Source organism: Ascidia mentula, chromosome 4, assembly GCF_947561715.1.
Source record: "Ascidia mentula chromosome 4, kaAscMent1.1, whole genome shotgun sequence".
NCBI lineage: Eukaryota > Metazoa > Chordata > Ascidiacea > Phlebobranchia > Ascidiidae > Ascidia > Ascidia mentula.
This window is the reverse complement of record NC_138569.1, coordinates 3,067,380-3,087,740: the sequence shown is the minus strand read 5'-3', so window position 1 is coordinate 3,087,740 and position 20,361 is coordinate 3,067,380. Positions and strand designations below refer to the sequence as shown.

The window sequence follows — 20,361 nt, the reverse complement described above, 5'->3', positions numbered from 1 at the left end:
TTGGTTCAGCTTTCAGGATTTTAGTTTAGTAGCCTACACAACTGAGGTCTTAAAATAAATTGGCTTTAAAAGTAACACAGTGTATTTTTAGAATGAACTATAATGACTGGAGAGCAAGCAAAACGAAGCAGCCGGCAACATCTTTCTGTAGCCTACTGCAAATTTTAAATAAATATTTCAGCGCTTTTACTTCCGTTGTCATCGAAATATTGTGAAACGCTATAATCCGGTGCGGCTGGGTGAAACGTGATTGTCTGTCTTCACTTCTCGCGCCGCTTGTTTATGACCAAATAAACCGAGTGCAGGCAGACAATTTTCGTCTGGTGACGAATGAATGATGAATAAAATTATGTAGGCTTCAAAAAGGTGAGGTTACATAACAAACCAGGCAGTCAGTAATATAAATTAGACACGTTAACCTACACGTCCTTTGAATTTAGGTTTTATAGCTCGTTCTCGTTTGTTGTAGTTTTGTTTTTAAAACTTTTTTGTGTTTCTTATACTGTGTGAGTGTATTATGGATGCCAACGACGATTTGGAAAACATGGTGGAAATGCTAAACAGAAGAGCCGCCAGTGACATGCTGGAGGATGCCATTCAACACTTTGACAACATCATTGATGGTTAGTTTTGATGAGTAAAGTTAGACCCATTGTACTTTCAATTTTTTATGTTAATTTGAACAGATAAACAGAAACGGACAGAAGTTGTGCGAAATTTTTTTGTTGTTGATACTTTTTCAACAATCTACATTCATATTTGGTTTGTTTAATTAGGCAAACATCAGACAAATTGTATAATAACTAAAACAGAAAATGTTTAATGACCAGTTTTGCCGGAAAAAGCTATAAGAAACTTGCCTCGCAGGATCAATGATAAATAGGGTAATTCATGTGTAATTGAATCTGTTGATTCCAAAAATTCTGTCAAGAAACCTATTCAAAACAATGGTCTCTTAAAATGTTTAATTGTTTTTGTTTCAGCAAATACAAATGATGCCGACGTTAGGTATAGTGATGATGAAGAAGATTTAGCAACAAACGAGTTTGATACCGGGGTACAGGGAGTTGCTCTTCTGATGGAGGATCTTAGAAATGCAGTGGAAGCAACTTTGGATGTTGAAATGGATCACGAAGAAGACAGAAAATCTCTTTCACAAGCTCTTCTGAAACATATATCTCCTGACACCTTGTCATTTTATCGCAAGTTGCTGAAAATTGAGGTATGCAAATAGTTTTGCTTTAAAATAACTTGATAGTTTAACACCAAAACAGTGGAATACCATCTTTATCTGCTGCCATGATTGTTGTTTTTGTATGTTACATGTTAACGTCTATAAAAATGTCTTTAAAAATATAATTGTCTTCTGCAGTATCATTCCAATGAAAGTGAATCGGACAAGGTGAAGCGCCTTATGACTGAAAACGACAGCCTCACATTACAAGTATGTGGAACAGTCATGTTTACATTTATGAATCATTAGTGTTCATTGTGTGTCACTCATGATTTGTCATCAATGTCATGTACATGATTGACACTTATAGGTATCTTGTAAATCAAGGTTTTAAATATGGTTTGTTGTATTGGTGATCCTTAGACTCTGCTGCAGTTTTGCTTAGGGTTGTTTTGAGAAAAATGTTTGGTTTTGCATTTTGTGTCTTTGGTAGGAACAGCAATAAAAATTGGTTTTGTTTGATTGCAAATTGAGGTTTTGTTTTATGGTAAATAAAATGTTTTGTACAATTTTTTGCACAAACCTTTTTATCTGCGTCCAGGTCAGTGTGCTCACAGACCAAGTTGAACTTCAAACAGAAAAACTTGTGGAGTTGGAAAGTCAATTGTTGGAAGCTAATGAAAGACTGGAAGGAGCTGATGCCAGATTAAGAGAAGTAGGCTTAAGATATAAGACAAAGAAACTTAGTCATGTTCAAACATCGCATTTGATTTGGTTTTGCCACTTAAGATGGACATGATAACACTGACAAGTCCAAAACAATAAGAACCATGCTTGCCATTGTAAGCAGTCTTACCACAGATTTTATTGTATCCCTATTTTAACTAAATCAATTGTTTCCTCATTTAAGACCATGGGTGTATTTGTTTTTCTTTGTGTATTCCACAACGCACAGGCAATAAACCCATTGTTCACAGTGTGAATGCCACATGTTGGCCTAATTCTGTTGTGCAACTTTATGTTATATTTGTAAGTACTGTTCATTTACACATTTTGTTAGCAAATGTAACATTTAAAATTCTGTTGAATGTTGCAAAACACACCTTATTTTTTAATATGCCTTGAAAATTAAATACTATAACTTAAATACTCTGTGTAAAAATTTTGTGTTCCTACTTTAGGAGGTTGAGGCAAAAACAAGCTTGGAAACCCAGAAACTGCAGTTGATGAATGAGATGGCAAATTACAAAATTAATTTGGCACAACAACAGCAGCACAAAAAGCAAGAAGAGGTGTGACATGTTGCCCTTATAATTACCACAGCTAACATGCAAATAATTTTGATCCATCATTAACAAAAGGGTTGTCATTTGTGGAATTGTGTGTGTTGTTGTAATGTCTTATTTTAAGTAATTTGTTCCTTGATATTTTAAGTTATAATATTACTGATTGCATTTAGGCTGATCTCAATGAGCTTGAACGAAAACAACAAGAAAGCGAAACCAGAAACGACCAATATAAGGTGAGTTCCTAAACAATAATTAAACTCTTGCTGTCATCCCAAGCTTAAATAACGTTAAATCATTCCCAAACTTTTTAAAATAATGAAGTTCTTAGAACTTCGTGTAAGTGTGTGGTGTTAATAGAGTGGAAAAAAAATCGACAGTTATGTAACGCATGCACAGACAGTTATGTAACAAATGCCTATCACTTGAAAGTTGTATGTAGTTGAAATCTTATTGCAGTTTTTTCCAGGGGTTTCAATGTATAGCAAGTAATGGTCTTTCAGCCTTGGAAAGTGTTTTGTTGCTAAATAACAACACTGTTTGTTATACACAGTTAACGTAGGAACTTAGATAATAATGATTGTGAAAGGGTATATATTTTATGCACAAAATTGTTTTCTGCATAAGCTGCAGACAGTTTGTATAGTCACCACAAAGTGGAAGTCTTTGCTTGGCCGTTTGGTCAGCGAAGTCGTCTTATAGTCACACAAGCTGTACTGATGAGACCTTTTAGGTCGAAACAGTGGCCATTTGTCTGCAGCTTATACACAATTCATATTATTGGCTCCATTTTGCTTATCATATGGAAATTGTTTTCTTTTCACATGAAATCTTAACACTACCATACATAATACATGCTGTTCTCAGTAAAGGATGTGTCAACGTAATAATTAAGTGTGGTAAAGGCGTGACTGCAACTGACTGGAAGTTCAAGTGTTTGATGTTCCTGTGAGCCAGCAATTGCTGAACTTCTCTTCCTACTTTCTTTCTATGTGTGAATCCCTGATACCTTTCTCTTATCATTTTTCATCATCTGTGCAGCTTTTCACTTTGTTTGTTTTCGCTTAAGTTTGTGTTGGAAAAACTGAGCAAAATGAAGCAGAAAGTTGTCCAAGTCCAGCAAGAAAAACTTGACTATTCAAAAGAAATCAATCAACTTCAGGTTCTTTCCTTTTTTCTTTGCTTCCCTTTCCTACTGTACCCACCACTCAGTAAGCAGTAATAATTCAGGATATCAAAAGTCAGTTGAAATACCACTTAGGTTATGATGTGGCTTGGGACAATTTTTTTTTGGTGGTCATGTTTAGATGACAATTTATTTAGTTTTCCTTCAATTTGGTTTCAATTATGCACAGATGTGGAAAGAGTAATTAAATTTTGACGTTACTTGATACACCTTTTAATGGCTTGAACATTGTGCATATTTCATGAATATATATTTTTGCTAACCAGGAATCGATACGAGAATTGGAAAAATCCCTTTCAGCCAAAGAACAACTTGTTCAGGAACTCAGACAAGAAATTAGACTGCTTAAAACTGTTCCAGGTATTCACGATAATAAGCTAAAGAAGAATACTTTGGATAGTACAATATTGCTCTTATCAGTTTGACTGTTTGGTCCAGACTAACCCTATTTTCTTAATTATTTCAAGCCAAACTGTCTTCTCCGGATGAGGGAATTGTTCAAGATCACGATGACAAGGTGAATGTTTTAAAGAGTTTTTGTTGGTTGTATTTATATACTTCTGTTTTCAAAATGTCAAACTAGTAATGCACAAGACGTTATACCACTATTCGCTTGTAATTGTATGTCCGTGTACATCAGTTTCATCCCTTATTTGTTCTACCAGGAACAAAGATTACTTCAACTTCGAATGCCAGCCCCTTATGCAACATCAACCCCAATATCAAATGAACCAGATTCCAAAGTAAACCATGTTAGGTAAGTCTGTTGTTTATTTAAGGCTATCAGTGCTTTGTAAACTGACTTTTGATTTACTTCCATCTAGTGATCAACCTGCCAGAAATTTTGATGTGCCAGATGTTGCTATAGGGGCTTCGCAAACTCCAAATGCCAAAGCTGTAAGTTTTGTTGCTGAGAATGAAATAACAAAATTACTCTAATACTAAAGAAAAGAAAATATCATGCAGGGAAAAGGGTTCCGATCTCAAAGTTTGGAAAAATTACATGGATTGCGAGTAGAAGAAGGAATGACGAGGAGCTCCAGTCAGGAGGCAGGAATATCCCAACAGGGTAAGGAAGTTTAGCTTCACTTACTGTAACTAATACTTTGCTCTAATCTTGGCCTACAATATCCCAATTCATCATAAAAAACATGGCTTGAAATTTTTGCATTAAAACCTTTTTTTTTTTAAATTTTAGTTGTTCGGTTATCTGTGTATTTGTCATTCAACTTTTTTTTTTCAGCAAACTTAAGTGGAAGCAGTGGTATTTTGTCCGATGCCTCTTCACCGAGTAAGAAGGGGCCCTGGGAAAACCCCAAGTCGCCCCCCAAGTCAAAATCAAGCAGCACCCCCAACCTAGGTAAGATAATGACGTCTTAAAACCTTGATCAAAAACGTGACGTTTTATTTTTAATTTCAGCTCTCACCGAAGTTCGACATCAGGATAGACACGCCTACGACACACCCACCCACGCTCCAACCAATCAGGTTTCGCCGTTTCACCAACGCAAGAAACACGGTTTTCGCAAATTCTTCAGCAGGTTTGCAACTTGTAACTTTTGTTCTTTGTGCCTCCGGGACTAAACAAATTTTTTATTATGAACGGCAGCCATTTCTGCAAGTATTCATATAATAGCAATGTTAATTTATTGCGCCTGTGTTGACCCATCAACAACTTAGCCCTGATTAAACGCCTTTTTTAACTTTAACCGCTTAATGCCCCCAACTATCTTAGCATAATCCACCGGACTTTGCATTGTTTGCAATTTGGCGTCATTTCGTCACAATGACCATTATGACGTAACTTTAAACTTCCGCAGCTTTCGGTTGCGTCGCAGTCGTTCGACGTCCTTGGAGCCTGGCTTGCAACCACATCTACCACCAGGTGGCAGCACAGAACACGACGAAGGCAACTTTCAAAGAGGCGGCGTACGTGCCACGGCTGGTCCGAGGCTAGGATGGAACGCACGTGATGCGTCGCGGCGAGTCACGTGAGTAGTGGTCGCTGTGATGACGTTTGATAAAACTGTGAATGACGTATTGTAGAGACATTTGAATCCATCTTCTTCATATTACAAATGACTTTGGATTATTTGCAGAAATTGTTCTTCATATTACATTTAACGACAAAGAATTTTTCGACGGAGGCGATTTTTTTCCACGCTCAACTTTTTTTTTTTTTCAACAAATTTCCGTATTTTTTCCTCAGAAGTGGGAATAAGGAGAAGATTCCGTTCAGTCGATGGGACCCAGAGGGTGTGTGTGATTGGTTGGTCGACATAGGGTTGCACATGTACGTTGAACCTTGCAAACGGTGGGTAAAGAGTGGAGACACTTTACTCAGGGCAACCAACCATGAACTGGAAAAGGTAGAATGTAAAAAACCGTTTGTTAAATAGAAATATTTCGTGTTTCTTGTGTTGACTGAAATGAAACGTTTTTCTATGACAACAAATGCCTTGTGTTAAAAATATCTCTTGTATTTTTCTTTTGTCTTGATGACTTACTGCATATTGAACCTTTCAAAGATATTACATTTAGTAGATATATGTATTGGGCAGGGTTTATTTATATACGTGTATATTGTATGGATGAAGTAAAGTACTTGGCTCAGTTCACATACATTTTTGAAAAGTTTGAGTATTTTTTTTTCACGTACAGCACGCCCTCCCAAATGCTTAACCTAATTAAACACTATGTTGCCTTAAAATACTGCATTAAACTCTTGCTATTTCACTTTTTGATCAGAATGCTCCTATTTTGTGTTGGTTTTTGTATATCTTATCAATGTGTTCTTGAAGGAGCTTGGAATTCGGAATTCCCTGCACAAGAAGAAGCTGATGTTGCATCTCCAAGCTCAAGGTGAAGAAGAGGACGACGGTCAAGGGAAAATGGATGGAGTTTGGGTTTCAAGGTGGCTGGATGACATCGGTTTACCCCAATATAAAGGTACAAACCTATAAAATGCTTTGTTTTGTAGATAGACCTGACAAATTAAATACACGAGCAGGAAACGAATCATGGTGTTGGTAATTGACCATGTGAATTTCGATGTGTGTTTGCTCACATTCTACCTTCCAGTTTGTATTCACAAATGTCTCCTTCACTGATTAATATTCACTAAAACATTCTGAACCTTTTATATGATTTGTAAAAAAATGCATTTTTATGGGATCTTACCGAGTTCTTTTTGCCAATTATTACGAGACAGTGGTTTTTATTAGGAGCAAACAACATACCGTCATACCATACCAGGTTTTTCCGCTTATAAATTACACGCTGTTAGAAAAACTAAATGCTGTGCCTGCGTATAAAATTGTACTTTGCGTTAACGTTACTTAACCCTACGTCATTTTTTTGCAGACCAGTTTCACGAGGCGTGTGTAGATGGGAGGTTGATCCACCATATGATTGTGGCAGACGCACAGAAGTTGAGAATCACCAACTTGTTCCACCTGCTGAGTATCAAAAGAGCAATCGAAGTACTCCGGACTTGCCAGTTTGATCCGAGTCGACTGAAGAGGCGGCCGGTCGAAGGAGAGGTAACCGATCAGATTTGTTGTTGGGATAAACAATGATACGGCACAAAATAGATGCTTGATCAACAGTTTGCTTTATCGGACTCTCATGTTTGCTTTATGGCCAGCATAGATGTTGCGACACGTAACAATAGACTATGTACCAAATTTTGTAACGCCTTGTAAGACTGTATACGATTGTATGGAAGTTGATGATCAACAGTAAAACATCGTTTGGTAGAACTTTGTTTCTTGCTGTGAATGAAAGATGGCTCAGCCAAAACTATTACCACGAAGTTAAATTTTGACTTTACTGTTCTGTTTGTATGATGGTAATTTATAGCGATGCACCGAAACAGCAATTTTTTTATTCGGCCGAAACGAAATAAATTTAAACAAAACTTGTGCTGGAATGGATCTGATTCTATCATACATTCTTTTATTGGCACTTAAAGAATGCTGTACCAACTTCTTAAAGTTGATTTCGATGACAATTAACAACTAAAACACACTAGTACAGTTTGAACTATGATTCTAAACTTTGCGTATAAATCCGTAATTTCAAGTTTGATACGTTTTGTGACCACGAGCAGTAAAGGTCAAATTTTATTTTTGTAATTTGTCCGTCCAGGAAAAGGAAGACGTATCTCTATGGACGAACCACCGTGTTATGGAATGGTTGAGATCGGCAGATCTGGCTGAGTACGCTCCAAATTTGCGTGGAAGTGGTGTGCACGGAGCTGTACTGGTAAGTTCTCGCCACTATGTAAACGTCTCCTTAGTTCTTATCCCTCATTGTCTACTGTCCCTACTGTAATTCAAACATGACTGTTCCTCTGGCATATATTAACGTACTTTCTACGTATATTGTTAATATTGTTGGAAAGAAGAAAGGGTTTGTTAGATGCATAGTTGACAAAAAAGCGAAAAGGGATTTTGTGATGCGCTGAGCAATTATGGCAAACTATTGTTTGTAGCAAGACCGCAACAAATTTGGCTAACTTTTTCAAAATCATTCAAAGACCGTGATTTGGCGGTTGGATCAGAAACATGTAGGCCATGCTTCCCATTTGCCAGAACATATAACTGCAGACAGAAAAACTTGCGTTAAATGCAATTCTTTGCTATTGTCAACAGCTACCCAATGATATATTGCTTAAAATTGTTGGAAAATACCTGAAGCCTCTGATACAGTTGTTTATCTAAAACAGGGTTATTTTATTATCAGCGTCAAAATTTCCACAGGTTCTCGAACCTCTCTTCACTGCCGAAACGCTTTCAGCCTTGCTTCACATTCCGCTCAGCAAAACTCTCCTGCGCCGCCACCTGGCCGCCAAACTTAACGAGTTGCTGCCGCCCGAGAGCGCTAAAGAGAAAGAAGAACGTTCACGCGAACATGGTTACCAACCTATCAGCGTGACCGTGAAATATAAGGTAAGCTAAGCAAAAGCGATAAAATATACAATCACTGACACCAAATCGATTCACACCGAGTAGATATTTCATGAAGTGGAGTTATAACTGTATGGCTGAATGTTGAGAATGAATTTGGACACCACCTGCTTGTGCGTAACGTACCTGTATATCCGCATAGAAAACCGACGAATCCCTGTTTTTAGCCTTATTTTTAAAAAACGCACAAAAGTTCTTGGTTTGGAAAATAATACATGATAGTCGGTAAATGGTGCACACGAACTATTACAACATTATTAGCCATTGCTTTGAAATGAAGGTTAAAATACATTACCATTTGTATGAGGATTTCAGTCACTACATTGTAACACAGTGTGAATCGTGACGTTTTATCAACGAAAAATCATTAAATTTACAATTAAATCTGGGTTGACGCGAGAGCCTTTGGTTCAGGTCGGTAGACGCTCCTTTGGTGGTCTCGGAAGATTGCGATCATCGGCGGGAACTTCATCTCGCGAGTTCGGCAGCGGCGAGTACGTTTGTCCGATCCCATCCTCGTGCAAATCCAAAACCATGCAAGGTCACCGCACCGACCTTGAACGGAAGATACAGATTCAGGGTGCGCGAGAACGAAAAACTGTGGACGCAGATGACGTTGACAATGACGAAAACAGCAGTTCTGGTTCAAATAACATTGAAGTTGTGGAGGTAGGACATGTGTTTAAATGATGATTACCTTTAACTTTTCTATTCAGTACACACGTGTTGTTTGCAAATTTACAATCTGTTAACTTTTAATGCCGTGGTGAACAAGTGAAGGTGTTACGCGTTTCATTGTAATTGTTTGTAGTTGGTACGTATCTATCGCGCACCAAACACGTGTGTGATCGGGTGATGTCGTAAAAACGGTTTTGCAAAAAGCTTTATCGAACACAAAAAATATTTTCTAACATTCTAGCTAAAAATCCGCTTGCCATTTTTAAACTAACAGTGTGCCAAATTTGGCACAAGTGCTCTGTATGGTGGCCTATATAAATGTTAGGTGATCGCTACTTAAATTATTAATAGAAACACAGCGCTTTGTGGTTTTATATTGCGATGTAGTTTGACTAAAGATTTTATTTCCAGTTGAACGAGAGCACGACCCGTGAAATCAACGCCTTCTCAGCACAACTCAACTCCCTGACGGTGAGTTCGTCGCTTGGAAAATGTAATTTTTCTACATGCGGAAACCGAACGATGATAATTTGTCCCGCAGCTGAGCGTTCGTAACTGTCGTGTTGTATAAAGTGGTTGCCGACCTCTTCAGTTTTGATGAAATTGTTTTTTAATGGGGAACCACTGTGAAATAGTGCGAAAAGTTTTTTCGGCGCTGTAAGATTTGCCTTTTTTGCAAATGGCTGTCATACAGTAAGTTAATGGCACACCACTGACATACAACGTTAGCAATTACACCCCGAAAAATGTTACGCAACTGGCCTAACACGCTTCGCAGCCCACCTGAAAAAACATCGCGAAGGTGCCCACTCTGCCTCTACACATATAAAACTAAGCGTGACTAGTTACAGTTGTCATGACAACACCGCCCGACAATCAACATTCGTAAACATAAACTCCACTGAGCAACGCCCGCAAGGCCTGCCCGGTCCCTACACTTGAACGTTTTTGAGTGCCTCGGCATACAGAAGTGCGTATTAGGGTCGGTGGCAAATTAAGACCGTGTTGGTCTTATAACATTTCCCATAGCGAGGTGTACTCAAGTGTGAGGCATCGGTATATTGTGTGCCAGTGGCAAGCCCGAACGTATGATAAAAAGATTGCAAACAACATGTTTTGAGCACGCCACTTGCGGTGCACATCTGTATCTTCAACCTGCTTGAAAATCTGTTTTTTTTTCAAATCTATTGACTGGGTTCGCGCACCCCGCGTACATCCAAGATCTCACCGTGTCACCTCAAGCACTTAAACTTGATTAACTGCCCAACATGGGAATTGGAGATTTAATTTGGTCGCCGACGTTGGTTGTGATATTCCGACAAACCACAATTCTTAGAAAAAATATTATCAAAGCATTGATGGTAATTTTAATAACTTGGATTTCATGAATTTCAATTTTTTCGACCCGCAAAACAAAAGAGCAATGTAGATTATAAATACGTCAACAAAATTAAAAAAAAGCATTTCACAAAGCGCTTGTTTTTATCGGACCTGGTTAGTTTCAGAATATTCATTTACTGTTCTTGTTTGGTAGCAAGTAATTGTTAAAAAAAATTACTGAACTTGATTTTTTATTTAACAAAGGTTATGCGCAACCTAACCATTATTTGAACTGAACATCTGATTCTACTTCAACATTTATTTGGATTTTTCTATTTTAACCATTGTCCATTGATAAATACTTTGTGTTTCAAAATCATCAAAATTTGCAGAGCAATTGGAAGGAGCTGTGATATTGGAGATCGCAACTCATTGCGACACAAACGTCATTGTGACGCAACAAGTGCCAACAGCTGTGTGATCTTCGCAACAGAGGCCTTTGAAATTTTAATTGATTTCTGTACTAGAACTTATGACAGTATTCATTGTTTGCGTTTTATACGCTTTTATTTTGTCATGTTCACATGTAGTGTTTGCAGTGACTGCTTGTCCTTATTTGGGCAATGAGTCAGTGTAATGGTAGCGTCATGAACCTGGTCGAGTTAAACGTCATAAACCGGATTATTGCGTCACTTATGCTGGTAATGAGACGCACATTCAACCACAAACAAACGTACCCATTATGACGCAACAATACGCGTTCATCACAATATTCCTCGTTCGCAGCAGCTGTTTTTCTACGTATATTTGTGCATCGTGTTGTGACGTCATAACGGCTGTTGGCAGTTTATAAAAGACGGTTTGCAGAAAGAATCTGTGCCAGTTGTGGTAAATGCATCAAGTTGTTACAATTCTACTGGGAATTTTAATGTGTTTGCGTCTTTTTACCTTCTGTTTCGATAGATTTGTTTGTACTGCAAAGAACTTTCGCTCGTGCTTCACTGATTCATATCAGCGCAGGCTGGAATAGAAATCATATACTGCCACGAGGATTTTTATACTAAATTTTATGGTGCAGCGTACAACCTATCACGCCAGCTCGTATACTATTACTTTTCATATTACCAGTTGCCTTATTGCATGTTGCAATGGTTTGTTATTAGCAATATATAAGCGTGCTTTGTATGTTCTTACTGGCTTCGTATTTGTTTTTATCACTGAATAATGCTTGTGTAAATTATGGCGGCAAAATTGATTGCTGTTGATGTTTAGGGAAGCACTTTAAATGCTGATGGTGTACCTATTGGCTTTTATGCCAAAAAGTAAAACTGTTTTCATGCGGAGAACTTCAATATGTACAGTGTACCTCTTAGCCATAATATTAGTTTTGTGTTGGTGCAGCCTTCGTTAAGTCGCTTTTCTGTACTTTGCCGACGCCCCATTTCATTGTCCTCCTTTTTTTCAGATAAAACTAGGCAATAAAATCTTTAGGTTACGTAGCCTAATTCTTACCGGTCAACCGGAATGCACACGTGACTTCGCTCGTCCAACCAGCGATGTACTTTACCTCTGAAAAAATACGCATCATGCGGGACGGAGCATTCAGCTTCACTCGGGACATGGCGGTTGGGGGCGCAGCTGCGGCTGTTGCCAAGACAACGGTGGCGCCGATCGAACGAGTAAAACTGCTCCTTCAACTGCAAGCCACGTCGACACAGATCAAACCAGGAAAGGAGTACAAAGGAATCGTGGATTGCTTGATTCGGATACCGCGGGAGCAGGGATTTTTCTCCTACTGGCGCGGAAACCTCACAAACGTTTATCGTTATTTCTTCGCGCAGGCGCTCAACTTCGCTTTCAAGGACCTTTACAAACCGTATCTGGCGCCAGTTGTGCCGCGGGACGCGAGTTTTATTCGACTGCTTGCCGGCAACATGGCGTCGGGCGGTGCTGCCGGTGTAAGCAGCATGTGTCTCACTTACCCCCTGGACTTTGCGAGGACTCGTCTTGCCGCCGACGTTGGCACGGGGAATAAGCGCCAGTTCACCGGCCTCGGGAACTGCATACGTACCGTGGCGGCCAGGGACGGCGTCGTGGGCCTCTACAGGGGACTTTCCCTCTCCATCCCCACCGTCCTGGTGTACCGCGCGACCTACTTCGGTGTCTTCGACACTTGCAAGGGCGTCATAGACAAAGCCAACGTGGGGAATCCCCTCGTGTTGAAGTGGATGCTCGCGCAGGGGAGTACGACAGTGGCCGGACTCATAGGTTACCCCCTGGACACACTACGCCGCCGCATGGTGATGCAGTCGGGTCGCAGCCCGGCCGAAAGGGACTACCACTCCTCGGTGGACTGCTTTCGGAAGATTTATGCCAACGAGGGGGGCATCCGGGGATTTTATATAGGCGCGCTTACAAACGTGTTTCGCGGTATGGGCAGCGCTCTCGTGCTCGTGTTTTATGACGAAGTAAAGAAGTTTGTATGATGTCATAATTCGCGACCGCGCGCTTCAAAATTCGACTCGCGTCGATTTTAGGTCGAAGAAAAGTTCTAAACATGCAGTATAAGGTTCCTTGTCCTTGATTTTTTAAAGCGAGCTGTACGTTTCTGCACACTTTTTGCGTCAACACATTTTTTTGCTTCGATTTTGATCTTTTTATCCCGACTTTGAGATGCGTACTTCACACATGCAACGTGACATGATGCCTGTATCTGTAGATCATTGTGTTGTAGTTTTTGTTTTCTTACTTCAGGATTTGCTTCATTAAAAGAAGTCTTTTTCTCATTCCCTTGCCAAAAGGTTACTGCTTTTACCTCGTTTTAGAAGAATTTCAAATAGCGAACTCTTAGAACTTTACCAAATCATTTTTTTGAAATGCTTTCAATGGTACGCGGGTGTTAAAGTTTTGTGACACAACACGCTCGAATTTTCGAATATCTGAAAATGAACAACATTGACTGCTGTAATTTCTGTGAAAATACAATTCCTTTTTTTTAATATTTCGTACCAGCTGCTGTAATCGTGGTCGTATTCCTGACAAAGACCCAAAATCTGTTCATTTCGTAATAAATTCTTTACATGTGCCTTGCAACGATGTTTTCAGCAAAAAAAGTTCTTGGAAGCATCCCAAAAACGAAAATGCATGTTTAGTGCCAAAGCAATACTGCCATCAGCATGCAGGTCAGGTATTTTATAAAGGTGTTATGATAGGCTGCTAAAAAACAAGTGCTCTTTACGAATCATCTTAGTTATTTCAAAGCAAGTTCAGTTTAGTATTTTTCTTTCCAGGTTTTGTTGCACAAATTTAATAAAATGTTTGAAAAATGAAGCTCCAGCCGAAAATCATCCTACCAAGAACCACAAAAGAATGAATGGACTTCACCAGTTACCACCCAAAACAAGATTCATGTTACAGCATTGGGGTTGATGTTTCAATAAATCTACCAAACCCTATTTACTTTGATGAATCTGGTACAGAGTATTTGTTTATATTCATACTGTTTCATGAATAGCAGTACTTGTGAATTTAGTCATGCGTAAAAAAGTTTTCAATAAAGCCTCAATATTTGTAACTTTAAGCAACCTCGCGACCGTTCAAGTCGCAGTTCGTTTATAAACAAAGGCTAATAAGATGGAAGTTTTTAACTATGACGTAACAAAGCGAGGAGTGCAGGTGTGAGATGTATTTGAAGATAAAGGAATCAAGATTGCGAAGTAGGTACTTCACTGAGCGTTGTGCACACAGGAGGAATGCCATGTCACGATGGCAGTGGACCAGTGTTCTTGTTTGCGATTGCGGTTATGCCTTGTGGTTAACTGGGCCGCTCATAGCGTTGTGTGCACAGCGTTACCACATGATAGACCTGAAGGTTAAAACGTGTTTTGCTGGGTAATTTGTATTCCAATATATTTCTGTGGTCGGCAGCTGGGAGGTTGTCAACACATGTACCAAACAAAAGAGAAAAATACGAAAAGCCAAAAGGCAGAAACAATTTCAGACAAAATCAATTTTCTCCTTGTAATATTAATAGAAAACGCTTTCGCTTTAAATACCGAATATTGTTTTGCGAAACAAAACACAAAACCACATTTACTGGCATGGTTATTCTGGACCAAAAAAATCGATTACAATCTGCCGCAAGGTGGAGAAAAAGAGGCGAAAATGGCCGCGTTTCATCACGTTAATTCTCAATGATTGAAAAAATATTTCGCAAATGTCCAGTGGAAATTTAAATTTAAATGTAGTTTATGTCGGAACTCCCCAAAACACGAAAACTTCTCTTTTAAAAATAGGCAAATATAATCCAAGCTAGTTAACGGTAACAAAGCATTCGACTTTTTGTTATTTTTGCTTATGGGCTATATTTAAATTGAAAAACTACAGTAAATTATGCCGTTAACATTCACAGATTTCTATGTTATGCATACTTATATGCGGATAGTATTTATGTCTCGATGTTTTAGTATTTTCAACTGAATATGAGGCACTTTCAAGTTTGAGCTGTTCTTTTAATTCCAAGTCACTCATCTTTTCATAGGAATATTTGTGTTCACTTTCTGTGCAGAAACTCCCGAACTAGTTGTTGTGTTGCGAAATTTCAAGAACAATGCGTAGGTTAAATATTTGCCTCCTTAAGGCCCACGCCTTATTTATCGTGTCAACGGTGCTAATTTGCTATGTGGACTTTGTCAGTACTCATATTTGCCCCAAGGAGTTTGCTGTGTACAGAACGTAGCCTGGCTGCATCCTAACACACAGAGTGTAGTTGTTTATGGGGAGTGACGGCGAAAATTTCGCTTCAGGCACATTTCTTTGAGTTCCTCTCCCGCGTGCGTGCGGTTGAACACACAGCATGTACGTGTGTTGGTATTGCGAAATTGATACTTCGCTTCACCACCCTGTGCCCTGTTTACCCCTAAAATAAATAAAGCTGAATATTTCTGCCAGGCTATATTCTTTTGGCAATGTTTATAGCAGTTGTAATTGTATGAAATCGAAACTGGCGGGAATTTATTTACTGCTGGTATCCGTCATACTAAAGGGTAAAACAACTTTTAAAATAACTCGGAATTTTTTCAAAAAAGAAAATCAAAATGCATAGTGTTAATTTTAATTGCACTTAAAATTAAAAAACACTAAATGAACGACTTGTTCTTGGCTTGAAGTCGGTACAGTTTCAGGCAGGAGATCAATGATCTTTTGAATGTGTCGGTGAGTAGTCTTTAATTCCTGTTGACACGTTTTTTTCCCTGTATAACATGTGCTCCACGATTGCATTTATATGTTGACAGGAGCAGTGCTATCTTGCTGACAACCTTCTTCTATTTTAAGTAACATTTCCATCTTCACTGAAGTCATTCATTCAAAGCATGGTTGCCAAACGTTACACCTCATACACCACGATGCAGAATTAAGGCTCTACTTGCCCTAAGGAAAATTTTAACAAGTTTCCTAAAAATACAAATGAATTTCGCTTGCTATGAATAAGGAAAAAAAACTAAAACACAACGACAAATTTGAACACAAATATATTTTTCTATAAATTCAAGCTTTCGATGGGAAGAAGACCGTATGTTTTGTCCCGTTCAAACCTAAACTTACACCCAAAGTTGATTAAGTGGGGTGGATTTTTGACTGGCTCTAAGTCATGTGTGACTAATTGTTTGCCTAATGGTTAATCCGACACTGCTCAAACACAAGCATTTTAAATCAAAAGTGTGTTGTGAGTTTTCCTTGTTTGAGCCAAGGAAAGACTTCCACATTGCCGACTGCCGTTGTCCGTTTGGTAACAAACTTGGTTCAAACCACCGACGACGAAACAAGGTGGAACACACTGTGATCCAAGTAATAAAACCAATAGTGCCTTCAGGCTCCATGTCTAAAATCATGTGACCTCCAGTTAACACTGTCATACGTATTTTGGTCGTGTATATAGATTAGGTGCGCGTGGTTTAGGCAGTCCTGTTTGATGGCATGTAGCTTCAAAGTAATACAATACCCTGCCATGGGCTTCCGCCGCACATGCAGATTAGAAAGATAAACACCCCTGCTTCACAAACACTTTGAATAATTGAGAGTGATTGTCGCCGAGTAAAGGTCTTGGTAGTGTGAAGTGCCAACTTTAATTTTCTCCAGTCACATCGGAAGAGCCTTCCGTGTCTCTTTGATATTGGTTAAAGCAAAAGGCTGCAAACTTTAATAAGCAAAACTTATATGGCGTGTTAAGCTTAGGGGTTAATCTCAACATGACAATATTTAAATAATATCCTGGTACGTAGTTGTTAAACAGGATATGCGTTGACGCAGCCTCCATGCACTGTGGGTAAGCTTATCATATTTATGAATGTTAACGCCCCCTTTTTCCATAAAGCTACCGAACAGCCTTGGAATCCGCCTTCCCTCTTTCAAGTTTGACGAATACGTTTTTCGCCTTTTGTGTCCGCGCTTTTTTGCATATAAGTTTACAAAAACAGGAGCTTGTTAAAGAAAGGATAGGGAGCACCAACATAGCAAAGATGTTTCAAGCGCAACTTTGCACGTTTGCCGTTTTTACCTTGTAAGAGTCAGTGTAATGTGAAGTAAAGATTTTCCGCGTCTCCACTTCGACGTAGAACATGTTTGCACAAATTGCCGACATTCTTAAACATTTCAGGAATTTTTGACGCCATCTCCTACTCGCCCACGGGTCCCCTTATATACCGCGTTATTCCTGTTCGAACTTTTTCCCGTCTTCGCACGGCAAAATCCTCATCCAACAGGTTGTTTTCCAAGTAACCCTCCGTTAAACCAACAGTCGCCCCGTCTTAAAACTATACTGGGACTCCGTTGTAATCACTGCAGCACGATCACATGATGCATCACGTGACCATTGCGTCAGAGGTGGGAATTGTGTCCCGGAATAGGTTCGCCTGTGGACGCACGTACTTACGTCACATACGTTGTAAATTCTATTTGTTCTCGCGTTTGATAGGCTCGTTTGCGTGATGGCAGTTATGTGTTGTCCTCTTTAATCAGGCGCCTTCGAGGGCGCCGTTTCGCAATTCTCGAATCCACGTAACAGCCTAAGAGTAAACGCTGCCTTCACATTATGGGCGCCAGACTCGACAGCCTCTAAGGTTTTAACCCATATTGTTTTACCTTCTTCGATCATAAAGTTTAATGATTTACACATGATTAAGCGAGAGGGTCTCGCGAAAGCTCTTGTTTTTAGAAAATAGAAATAATTTTTTTTAAACAGTGCCAAACCAGAAAAGTACAGTTCATTTATGATGTAATCATTCGCACAAAGTAACATGATTTGATTTTCTGCCTCAAATAGATTTCGAAAACGTTACGTCTTCCTAGAAAAAGTAAATATTGGGTTTCGCCAGTCTTCAGTTCTTCCGCATTTTCTAATCGTTGACATCACCACAACAAGTTGTTCCTCTTTTAATAAACTTCATTTCGCTGCACTTTCCTCCAGTGCGTGGGCGTATGTGGATGTTTTACATGTCGTCTAAGATTTGATCAACATCAAGGCATTTTGGCCTCAACATGAGCATATAGTTTACATTTGTGGGAATTCCACAGCCGGGATACCAACGCAACAGCGCGATATTGACTCACTGTCATTCAAGTGTATGCCACTTACACTTCCTGATGTAAAGCCCAAGGCATTCAGTCTCACCGCATGATTTCGTGTGGCGTTTCACGACCGAACATGTAAGTTACAAAACATGGTAAATTCACTCTAAACCTTCCAAAACCAAATTGTAGATTACAGCGAAACGTTTTTATTGCACACGTCCTTGTTATTTTCTGTATTATAGCCGTATTGTTTTGCTATTTTCTTTCCCGCATGAATCAATCAATACCTTTTGTGTCTTGATCAAAATTTTATCCTATAACATTATTACTTAAAAGGCCGTTCGTGTATCTAGCCTAAAAGATGTTTTTTTGCTGTATTGGGCTTTAAAAGACAGTTCTTGTGCTGTGTCGAGTAGAATTGGTGAAATAGGGGGCATGTTACATCACACAAAAAACAAATGACGTAATTAGGTCATTGGAAACCGTCATACAATTATATGTATACGCATATGTGTTAATTAGTATTTGTAAGTTGCAATATACGTAAATAGCATCTTTGCTTACGATATATCCAAGCCCTTGGGCAGTGGTTGACTATGAACGCATTACGATCTTTGAAAATCGCATCAAAAAGAATTCGCGGTAATTAATAGGTTATCACCCTTCACTGTGGCCATTAGGTTATAATGTTCTTTTGTTCTAGAGTCGTGTTTATCTAAGTTCATAACGCCTGCGCGTTTTCGTCGCGAAACCGCTTTGAAAGCTTCGTAAACGTTTACCCAGCGCGATTCTTATGCAAATAGGCGAAAGGGCCACAGGAGAACCGCCTTTCTGTATAATTTTGGAATTTCCAAAATGTTTGAATTATTTTTACGAGCGGTGTTAAAAGTGAATATTCGCTAGGCTGATTTATAACAGAACCGGTTTGCCCAAAAAGTCGCCTCAGGAATTTGGTCGGTAACAGGCACGACGAGATTGCGGTGAAAACCGGATTTAAAATTGTTATGGGCTGAATACACGGTATAGGCGACGTTCAGTCAAATGACTGATTCTCTTGCCTTAAAAAGTTTTTAGCATGCTTGAACCATGATGTGTCCACCATTTTCAGAGAAACATTATGTTTGTCTCGAATATCGGCTCGCAGTTCATTCTACTTGACGTCACAATTCCAAGGTCATTTTGGGTCATCGTGTTCATTTTTGTTTTGTCAATAAAAAGTTGATGCTTCAACCCTTTGAATTGATTGACGGTCGGTGGCAAAATATCGACGGGCGCCTACAACGGTTTAATCAATATATACGGGAACGGCTTATTCACTTTGATCAATATATAGGGATTGTTAGCGGGCATAGATCAGCTGGGTAATAATTAAAACGAGTGAAATGGAATACGTGCTGTTATATGCTAGGCTCCGTCGGTTGTCATGGGACCACATCTGCCTCTTTCAAAATTGTTCTTCTCGAGATGGCGGAGTGTTCCGGTTTAAATACTTTTTGTAAATCGATTAAACAAAGACAAAAACACGGATTTCCTAGTTTTTGAAAAAGTTTTTGAAAAAGATTTGAAGGTTTCTTAACACTATTAAATACTATTAACAATTATATACCATATATAAAATACTATTAACGATTATTACCATATATAATATACCATTAACCGCACATGCTTTCAGATTTCAGGATAAAAAAAAGACACCACAAATCGGAACGGAACTAATTATAAGTTGGTAATTTATCAGTCTACTAAGTTTGTGTTCATACATCCTGTTCACCGCCAGCAGTTTTGCAGTTGGTCAATTAAAGCAACAACTTTATCATGAGTAAAATTTACGTGAAGGTAAACAAGGATTTCTTTTGTTGCTTGCGGAGCAAATTGATTTCGGGCCAAATTTTTAATCAGCGCATCGTGCTGCAATAAATCAAACTCCGGATAATTTCATACTCCGTTATTACCTGCGCCGAAGCTTGGAGTGCCGCCTGGCAACGCCCTGTTTTCCAGTTTGTCAAACAAGAGTGCGTTGTATCTTTTACATGTTGCGGCGGCAGTTGGATGGTTGTGCGTCAAGGAATTTAACACGACCGCTCAACAAGCAAACGTCGGCGTGGCCGTTGAACCTTTTGGTAACCCACTTTCCAGTCAGCTTAAAACTGACGAAAATATGACATTCTAATCTTTTCT

At 39.0% G+C, this 20,361-nt stretch overlaps 1 protein-coding gene and 1 pseudogene across 1 annotated transcript; both read left to right on the top strand.

Moving 5' to 3' along the window:
- The first annotated feature begins 444 nt into the window (after positions 1-444).
- On the top strand, positions 445-12,074 carry LOC145899537 (liprin-beta-2-like). The gene is made up of 22 exons (XM_082988377.1): positions 445-623; positions 984-1,222; positions 1,373-1,444; positions 1,776-1,889; positions 2,356-2,466; positions 2,634-2,696; positions 3,913-4,006; positions 4,114-4,163; positions 4,312-4,403; positions 4,471-4,543; positions 4,613-4,715; positions 4,890-5,006; positions 5,067-5,187; positions 5,467-5,637; positions 5,856-6,015; positions 6,448-6,595; positions 7,010-7,188; positions 7,796-7,912; positions 8,410-8,598; positions 9,031-9,285; positions 9,706-9,765; positions 11,007-12,074. Exons 1-22 carry the CDS (start codon positions 518-520, stop codon positions 11,025-11,027), a joined length of 2,655 nt encoding a protein of 884 aa, XP_082844503.1. The 5' UTR covers positions 445-517; the 3' UTR covers positions 11,028-12,074.
- A 65-nt stretch (positions 12,075-12,139) lies between these two features.
- On the top strand, positions 12,140-13,695 carry LOC145899538 (ADP/ATP translocase 1 pseudogene; annotated as a pseudogene).
- The last annotated feature ends 6,666 nt before the right edge of the window (positions 13,696-20,361 follow it).